At 42.7% G+C, this 10,339-nt stretch overlaps 1 protein-coding gene across 1 annotated transcript; it reads left to right on the top strand.

The window, feature by feature from the left end:
* Window positions 1–587: 587 nt before the first annotated feature.
* Window positions 588–1,241, top strand: LOC103502264 (UDP-glycosyltransferase 73C2-like). The gene has a single exon (XM_051082874.1). The coding sequence runs from the start codon at window positions 588–590 to the stop codon at window positions 1,239–1,241; it is 654 nt and encodes a 217-aa protein (XP_050938831.1).
* Window positions 1,242–10,339: the final 9,098 nt, after the last annotated feature.

The raw sequence follows: 10,339 nt of genomic DNA, 5'->3' as shown, positions 1-10,339 counted from the left end.
GAAAGGCTGTGAGAATCTAGACTTACTTCCTTCCTTGGATCATGGTTCCAAATTCTTGAGAGCCACTTTTCTCCTTCTTGACCCATCTGTGGAATTATTCAAAAAACTCACTCCCCGTCCCACATGCATTGTCTCTGATCCCTGACTCCCTTGGACCATTAAACTTGCTCATACATTTCACATACCAAGGGTTGTTTTTTACAACCTTTGTTGTTTCTCTCTCCTGTGTCAGTCTACTTAAGTAAACAAGGAACTCCTTCTTCGTTCACTGCCTAATCATGCTCTCATGACTATCCCTGATTTGCTTGGTTATGATTTCCAGTTTTGCAGGTCTAATGTTACCTAAACACACCGATCAGTACTTTGCAGCGTTTAATCGCGAGATGGAGGAGGCTGATCTCAAGTCCTCTAGCATTATTATTAACACCTTCGAGGAATTGGAGCCTAAAAACTTAGCTGAGTATAGAAAATCGAGAGACCTTCCTTAAAAAGTGTGGTGCATTGCCCTGTTTCACTATGCAACCACGACAAACTCGATAAAGCTGAAAAGGCAACAAATCTGCCATCGACCAACACGAATGCCTAAAATGGATGGATTGACAGCAACCGAGTTCTGTGGTGTAAGTCTCATTGGAAAGTTATGTAATCTAATGACGAGACAACTCATAGAGCTTGGACTGGGTCTAGAGGCATCGAAGAGGCCATTCATTTGGGTGATCCGGAAAGGGAATGAAATAAAGGAGTTGCAGAAATGGATGGAGGCCTACAATTTCAAAAAGAAAACAAAGGGGAGAGGGCCGGTGATTCGTGGTTGGGCGCCACAAGTTATGATACTATCCCACACTGCAATCAGAAGCTTCTTGACGCATTGCGATTGGAACTCAACGCTTGAAGGAATATCGACAGGGGTTCCTATGATTACATGGCCACTATTTTCAGACCAATTCAATGACGAGGTGCTGATCGTGAAGATGCTGAAAAACGGGGTGAGTGTGGGTGTGCAAGCATCTTTGCAATGGGGAGAGGAAGAGGAGACTGAAGTGGCTGTGAAAAAAGAGGATGTGATGAAAGCTATTGAAAGGGTGATGAGTGGAACAAAGGAAAGTGAAGAGATTAGAGAGAGATATAAAGAGCTTGATAAAAAGGCCAATAGAGCTGTTGAAGAAGGTGGTTCTTCTCACGATAACGTCAAGTTGTTCATTGACGATCTAATTGATCTTGCAGGTGGTGATCCCAACTGAGACTTTAACCAATCCTCGCTCTCTTTTAGTCTTTATTCAATCTTGTTCTCGTTTGATTTTTTTTTTTTGTTCCAAGAAGTACACGGTCTCCACGAGTTAATAATTACACATAGCTTACCTCAACTACCAATCAAAAGCAAAGGATCATGGTTCAAATTTCTACCTTCATTTGTATTTAAAAATGGTTAATGAATTCACATATAACAAAAGGTACAAATATGTCCGTTGAGTGTTTTCAATTTTACATTCATTTTACACAATTTATTTAAGGCATTAATTTTAATAATAACATTTTCGGTAGTAGTAAGCTTTAATTAATTAGTCACAGTTATTGTGTCACATTTATTTACATTTTGATTGAATAAATATGTTTAATTGTGAAAATTGTATTTAGGTCCCAATGCTATTGTATTTGCCAGTGTAAAATAAATTATGGGAGATTCTTAATAGTCTTAGGCTATTTGGGAAAATAAATCACTACAAGAAAAACCCCCTATTATGACAGTTGGTTCCATCCCAACTTGAAAGGATGGAACAAATAACTGTCATCAAAGGTTAAAAAATGGATTTTTGGTGGAAAAATACGGTAATTTCGAAATGCCCAAATACATGACATATTTGCTATCATAATATGTAAGGGGATTACAAAAATTAATTAAATATTTTTTATTAAAATAAAAAAATAAAGAAAAGGCAAAATCCCTTACTCACACAAAACCTCACGAACACTCCCCTTTCCTTCTTCAGAATTCCTCTCTTCCCATCTCCTCCATCAGTGCCACTGTCAACCGTCTCCTCCCTTCCTGTCTCCTCCCTCATGAAAAATCCCTTATGTTTCGGTTTGAATGTCGTAGCTACCATTTCGGTTCGAATGTCGGTCGTCTCCTCCCTCACGCAAAATTCTTGAAGAGTATATCACTTACTTTTTAGCTATATTGATTGTTTCTACATGACACGAGTCTTTTTTGTTTATCATGTTTCTTTTCTTTTCTTCTTCCCCTATGATCATCTGCACTATCAACGCATGCCCTAGCTCTCACTGTCGGCGGTGATGCTGCCTGTGACGCCATGGGCTGTACTGTGTTGTGGGCTGTGTTGAATCATCGCAGACCAAAGCAAACAGTGAGCGATCTCCATTCTAACTCGACAGTGATCTCTTCCATTTTAAAATTCAATCAACCTAAAAAGAAAAAGTGTCGGCATTTTAATGTAATTAAAAAGGCTTCGATTTCACTCATTCCCTTGATGACTATTCCTGAAAATGCGTGAAAGAACTGAGATCGTGTCTATATCTTATAAGCCCACGATATAGCATCGCATCTTCCTATTTCTTTTTCATTTTTCAACAACTTTTTGTGTATTTTCATTGGTTTCTTTTCTTAAGGTGAGTTTCCTCACTAGTGGTTCGATTTGTATTTTTGTGAGTATCAGTTCTATTCTGATTGTTCATTTTTTTAGCACCATTTGGATAATGCTTTCATGGGTTTTGGTTGTTTCGTTGGATTTTTTTTAGTGATTTTGGGGATAACCCACATTTTGTTACGACCATTTTCTTGTTTCATTTGCATGGGTTTTAGTTTTTTGAATCTAAAATCCGTTGATAGATAAAATGCGATCTTTTTTTTTTTGTTTTTGGTTCCTTTTTTATGGGATTTTATTTAGTTTGAGATTTGTTTGATCTATGTTTTTGGGCATTGCATATTGAAGTGTTTTTGAGTTTTGTGGGTTGAGCTTGAAGTGGGTACCTGGAAATGGAGAATGGTGATGAGTTCAATAAGATTTCTGATGCTAAATATGAATATCTTCTCCTTGGTCTAACATTTTGGATTTCTTATCTTTTTTCAAGTTCAAATTTGGATTGGAAAGTTTTTTATAACGAAGAATTATTTATTTACCTTCAAATCTAGATGACACTCTTTACCCTTTTAACTCTGATTTGGCAAAGGAAATCACCAACAAAATTCAAGGTTAGATGGAATTTCCTTTCCCCTTTTCCCTCTGGATTCAGAAATATTTGGGGCTAATAATGTTTAGAGAAATGAGGCTCTTTGTATATCTATGATACTGTCCATTTTGAACTTGATTTGCATAGATTTATCTTTTTAAAATGTTATCCTATGACCAGTACTCGTTATCTTGGAGAAACTTTTAACTAGAAACATGAATGACATCTTGTGTTGGTGTATGTATTGAGGTCTTCTTTTGTGTTGGTGTATGTGTTGAAAATGTTCTGATTTTCATGAATTTTTGTTATGTAGTTGAGATTCTAATGTCGAAGAATCCAAGATAAAAAGAAACTATAGGATTTTTGGTCACGATGTCGAAATTACTGCAAGCTAGTGAGTTATGTATGTTTGCTCGTTTTTTAGGATTTTACTTTAAACTTTCAAGATTGAGTAAAATGTAGTTGTTGATATGTACTTTCAAATTTTACGTGTTTGAGTATCTAAAATGTGGTCGAGACAATTATAGCTTTTGGTTCTTTTTTAGGATGGATTAAGTGAAATGTAGTTGATTGGCATGTACTTTCAAATTGAATTTGCTTGATGATACGAAATGGGTCTGAGACGTAATTTTAGTTTTTGATTGTTTGGGATGATTAATGATTTGTTTGTTTGCCAAAAATTTCAAATGGGTATGTGCATCATCATGGTTGAAATTTCAAACAATTTGAAAATTTTACCTCTCATCATGCTTGTACTTCTGATGTCCAAGGTAAGTAAACAAATTGAAAATTGAAAATTTAATCGTTCAACAAGTTTATTTCCACGTGAGAGTGAGTTATGTATATAACCACTTCAGCCTGTTTGTGATGCCTTTAATGAAGGCTTGTATGAAAAGAGCAAACCCAATTGAAGGGTATTCCATTACTGGAATGAAGACCAAAGTACCAGATGCAGAAAATTACATTAAAGGAGGCTTGTGGAAAAGGGTGATCTTACTTATTACTTAAACATCTTTTGTAGTACATTTAGTATAGAGTATTATCAAGTCTTATGTTCCATTGGAGCCCATGCGAAAAAGAAAAAAGAAATTATTTCAAGAAAAGGAAAAATAAAGTTTTCTGTAAAGTATATGTGTAGGGTTGTCTCCTTTTCCCGTGTCGTTAGGGTTGCTAATGTTGCTAGTATTTTGGGGAGCAACAAACATATCGGCTTTCCTGTGAGTATAGCTAAATGCCTCATTTTCTCCTCGTCTCTTTACCTATTCTGTAACGCCCCGAAGATCGAGGTAAATTTTAGTAAATCATGTGAATTTTCGGAAATTTAAGATTTTTGTAAAACGATAAAATAATAATATAATAGTAATTATATTATTATTATTAGGTATTTTATCATTTTAGTTTTAATATTAATAACTTTTTATTTCTTATTTACTTAATATTAATACTAATATTATTATTTAATATTATTTTAATTATTTAATACTAATATTTATTATAAATTATTGTTATTTTTATTTAATATATATATATATATATTAATATTTATTATTATTATAATTATTTAATATTAATATTTTATTATTAATAATAATTATTATTATTTAATTTATATATATATATATATATATTTATAAAAAAAAAGAGAGGAGAAGAAAACCCTACCTCGCGCGCCGCCCCCCCCCCCCCCCCCCCGATTTTTCCTTCGCTTCTTCTCCTCTTCGGCTTCTCCCACGCCCGACGCCACCATTCCTTCGCTTCTTCTTCTCTTCGGCTTCTCCCACGCCCGACGCCACCATTTCTTTCGCTTCTTCTTCTCTTCAGTTTCGTCGCCGCCGTCTTCGTGGCCGCACACCACCAACGAATCCCGACTCGGCACTCGTCTTCCACCCGCGAACGGCCGCGCGACCCCGCAAGCCGCCATCCCCCGGCGTTCCTCTCTCTCTTTTCGTCTCTGCCTTCGACCGACGATCTTTCTTTCGTCTCCGCCTTCGACCGCCGTCGCCATCGGAAGAGAAGGGATTGAACCCGAGCCGTACCCGACCCGAGCCGCCAGCAATCCCAATCCGAGCCGAGTGAGCCGCGTGAGCCGAGCCGAGTGATCCGCGTGAGCCGCGAGCCGAGTGAGCCGAGCCGCGAGCCGAGTGAGCCGAGCCGCGAGCCGAGTTGAGCCGAGCCGCGAGTCGAGTGAGCCGTGCCACGAGCCGAGTGAGCCGAGCCGCGAGCCGAGTGAGCCGAGCCGCGAGCCGAGTTGAGCCGAGCCACAAGCCGAGCTGTGAGCCAAGACCAAGCCGAGCCGAGCCGAGGCCAAGCCGATCCGAGCCGAGGTGGAGCCGAGCCGAGCCGAGCCGAACGCCTTCAAGCCGAGCCGAGTTCTTTGTTTCACCAAGCCACCTATGCCTTCCTTCTTCCGCTCCGGGTCACGGTGAGTCTTCGGTAAGGATTGTTTTCGATGAATTCCCTAATGTTGCTACATCCGATTAGAGTTTGAATATTGGAATAAGTTGTGGCCCTACTTTTCTCCCTTGAAGGTAGTACAGGGTTGACGTTTGAGTTCTCGGGTCTCGCAGTAGGCTTGTTTGGAGGTAGTTTGCCTTTCCTTGGGTAAGTCAACGGATGTCGCTTCTGACCTTTCTAAAACGACTTCTACTAAAGTCATCAACTAAAACCTTCGTGTTTTCGTTTTAGGTTGAGCTGTTGAGCGTGGATTCGATCGAGGGGCATAACCGAGTATCAGGTAAGGGTTTTCCTACTACTGGACCTCGGGTCGAGGCCGGAAACGTAGTAATCCACAGGGGATTATACGTTAGTGACTATACTGAATAAGTGTATCTGTGTTGACTGTTGAGTACTGTTATTATGTTTCTGTCTGATGTAACTGAACTGCAACCGCTAATTGTAGATTGAAATTTTAGATTGATGGACGATGATCATGGGATTAGACGGGGAAGGACAGTGAGTTCAGTTGGTTATTTAGCTGTTTGAGTCTTGGGGCTCTTCCATAATGGTATACGAATAGTCGGCGCGTATAGCAACAGAGGGTGTAACGATTTAAGCTTATACTACCTGGCCAGTAAAGCCTTTAGAGAAATTGTAAAATGATGGATGATTGTGATATGACGGTGGTAGACGATTTAGTATAGACCGAGGGGTAACGGTTAGCTTCATCTATGGGGTAGTGTGCCTTACGGATATGTGCATCCTTCGAGAGCACTAGACTGATATATGTATCCTTCGGGAGCACTAGACTGATATGTGCATCCTTCGGGAGCACTAGACTGATAGGTGCATCCTTCGGGAGCACTAGACTGATGTGTGCATCCTTCGGGAGCACTAGACTGATAGGTGCATCCTTCGGGAGCACTAGCATGATGTGTGCATCCTTCGGGAGCACTAGACTGATATGTGCATCCTTCGGAAGCACTAGACTGATAGGTGCATCCCCCGGGAGCACTAGACTGATATGTGCATCCTTCGGGAGCACTGGACTGATATGTGCGTTCTACGGAACCACTAGACTGTTATGTAGGGCACCCCCGAATAGGAAGTTAACTGTTGTCCCCTAACGGGCCCAGTAGTGGGTCCCTTACTGGGTATGTTTATACTCACCCTTTTCTCTTTTTAAACTTTTCAGGTAAGGGCACAGCGAGGGGCAGACCGACGAGAGGCAGGAAGGACGCGTGAAGGCCATATGGACGCGTCTGTTTTCTTATCGCTTCCGCTATGTATTTTGTTAGAATATTTGACTTGTGCTTTTGGAACTGATGACTTGAGTTTTTGTTTGAGACTTTTTATGATTTAATTTAAAATAGGGCCCAAAACTGTCTTTTTGTAATGTTTCTAATGCTTTTAATGAATCGTAACTAGTCCGTTTTAAATTTTATGTTGAATGGTCAAGTTTTGGTATTTGGTAGTGACCTCAGCTTAGTCCGGAAAGTTGGGTCGTTACAGTTGGTATCAGAGCCTAAGTTTTAGGTTCTGTAGACTGGCTTATAATGTGAGTCTGTGTTTTGTGTCCTTATGGCTGAAACGATCCTCGCCGCTCGTCAGGTACGCTCCCATGAAAGTATTTGTATAACTCTACATGCATTACCTTACCTAAGTTAAACTGTAAATTCAATTACCATTATGACTAAAGGGATCGTTGGTGGTTGTTAGGGAAATGCCGCCAAGGAGAGGTGCACGTAGGGGTGGCGAGGAGGCCGAGGAAGGGGAGCAGGACGCGTTCAACCTGAGGTGCAGCCTGTAGCCCAAGCCCCTGACCCGGCTGCGCCAGTTACTCATGCGGACCTAGCCGCCATGTAGCAGAGGTTTAGAGATTTGATTATGCAAATGCGGGAGCAGCAGAAGCCTGCCTCGCCAACTCCTGCGCCAGCTCCAGCGCCAGCTCCAGCACCAGCTCCAGCTCCAGCTCCGGCCCCAGTACCAGTTGCGCCCCAGTTTGTGCCGGATCAGTTGTCAGCAGAGGCTAAGCACCTGAGGGATTTCAGGAAGTATAATCCCACGACGTTCGATGGGTCTTTGGAGGACCCCACCAGGGCTCAGATGTGGTTATCGTCCTTGGAGACCATATTCCGTTACATGAAATGCCCTGAGGATCAGAAAGTTCAGTGTGCTGTTTTTATGTTGACTGACAGAGGTACTGCATGGTGGGAGACTACAGACAGAATGCTAGGTGGTGATGTGAGTCAGATCACGTGGCAGCAGTTTAAGGAGAGTTTCTATGCGAAATTCTTCTCTGCTAGTCTGAGAGACGCCAAGCGGCAGGAGTTCCTGAACTTAGAGCAGGGTGACATGACAGTGGAGCAGTACGATGCGGAGTTTGACATGTTGTCCCGCTTCGCTCCCGAGATGATAGCGACCGAGGCGGCCAGAGCTGATAAGTTTGTTAGAGGCCTCCGACTGGACATTCAGGGTTTGGTCCGAGCTTTCCGACCCACTACTCATGCCGATGCACTGCGCCTGGCAGTGGATCTCAGTTTACAGGAGAGGGCTAACTCGTCTAAGACCGCTGGTAGAGGTTTGACATCGGGACAGAAGAGGAAGGCTGAGCAGCAGCCTGTTCCAGTGCCACAGCGGAATTTCAGATCAGGTGGTGAGTTTCGCCACTTCCAGCAGAAACCTTTTGAGGCAGAGGAGGCTGCCAGAGGGAAGCCGTTGTGTACCACTTGTGGGAAGCACCATCTGGGCCGTTGCTTATTCGGGACCAGGACTTGCTTTAAGTGCAGGCAAGAGGGTCATACAGCTGATAGATGCCCGTTGAGACTCACGGGGAACGCGCAGAATCAGGGAGCAGGCGCTCCACATCAGGGTAGAGTCTTTGCTACCAACAAGACTGAGGCTGAGAAGGCAGGCACGGTAGTGACAGGTACGCTCCCAGTGTTGGGGCATTACGCCTTAGTTTTGTTTGATTCGGGTTCGTCGCATTCTTTTATCTCGTCCACATTTGTGTCGCATGCCCGCTTAGAGGTAGAGCCCTTACAACATGTTCTATCAGTATCTACTCCGTCCGGGGACTGTATGTTGTCGAAGGAAAAGGTGAAGACATGCCAGATTGAGATAGCAGGCCATGTGATTGAGGTAACACTGTTAGTTCTGGATATGCTCGACTTTGATGTAATTCTGGGTATGGATTGGTTAGCCGCTAACCACGCCAGCATAGATTGTTCCCGTAAGGAGGTAACGTTTAACCCTCCCTCGAGGGCCAGTTTTAAATTTAAAGGAGAAGGGTCAAGGTCGTTGCCTCAGGTAATCTCAGCCATCAGGGCCAGTAAACTGCTCAGTCAGGGTACTTGGGGTATCTTAGCGAGCGTGGTGGATACTAGAGAGGCCGATGTATCCCTGTCATCAGAACTAGTAGTGAGGGACTATCCGGATGTCTTTCCTGAGGAACTTCCAGGGTTACCTCCGCACAGGGAGGTTGAGTTTGCCATAGAGTTGGAGCCGGGCACGGTTCCTATATCCAGGGCCCCTTACAGAATGGCCCCCGCAGAGCTGAAAGAACTGAAGGTGCAGTTGCAAGAATTGCTTGATAAGGGATTCATTCGACCGAGCGTGTCACCTTGGGGTGCGCCAGTTTTATTCGTTAAGAAGAAGGACGAATCGATGCGTCTATGCATTGACTATAGGGAGTTGAACAAGGTAACCGTAAAGAACAGATATCCCTTGCCCAGGATTGACGATCTATTCGACCAGTTACAGGGAGCCACAGTGTTCTCTAAGATTGATCTTCGGTCGGGATACCATCAGCTGAGGATTAAGGATGAGGATGTACCGAAGACAGCATTTCGTTCCAGATACGGACACTACGAGTTTATTGTGATGTCTTTTCGTTTGACGAATGCTCCAGCAGTGTTTATGGACTTGATGAACAGAGTGTTTAGGGAGTTCCTAGATACTTTTGTGATCGTGTTTATCGACGACATCTTGATATACTCCAAGACGGAGGCCGAACACGAGAAGCACTTACGTATGGTTTTGCAAACACTTCGGGATAATAAGTTGTATGCAAAGTTCTCGAAATGTGAGTTTTGGCTGAAGCAGGTGTCCTTTCTGGGTCACGTGGTTTCTAAGGCTGGGGTCTCTGTGGATCCAGCTAAGATAGAGGCAGTCACCGGTTGGACCCGACCTTCCACTGTCAGTGAGGTTCGTAGCTTTCTGGGTTTAGCAGGTTATTATCGACGGTTTGTGGAGAACTTTTCTCGTATAGCTACTCCTCTCACTCAGTTGACCAGGAAGGGAGCTCCTTTTGTTTGGAGCAAGGCATGTGAGGACAGTTTCCAGAACCTTAAACAGAAGCTAGTTACCGCACCGGTTCTTACTGTACCTGATGGTTCTGGCAGTTTTGTGATTTATAGTGATGCTTCCAAGAAGGGTTTGGGTTGTGTTTTGATGCAACAGGGTAAGGTGGTCGCTTATGCATCTCGTCAGTTGAAGAGTCATGAGCAGAACTACCCTACACATGATTTGGAGTTGGCAGCGGTGGTTTTTGCTTTGAAAATATGGAGGCATTATTTATATGGTGAAAAGATACAGATATTCACGGATCATAAGAGCTTGAAATACTTCTTTACTCAGAAAGAATTGAATATAAGACAGCGAAGGTGGCTTGAGTTAGTGAAGGATTACGATTGTGAGATACTGTATCATCCAGGCA

Source organism: Cucumis melo, chromosome 3, assembly GCF_025177605.1.
Source record: "Cucumis melo cultivar AY chromosome 3, USDA_Cmelo_AY_1.0, whole genome shotgun sequence".
NCBI lineage: Eukaryota > Viridiplantae > Streptophyta > Magnoliopsida > Cucurbitales > Cucurbitaceae > Cucumis > Cucumis melo.
Note: the sequence above shows the minus strand (reverse complement) of the source record. Positions and strands in the feature narration are given on the sequence as shown.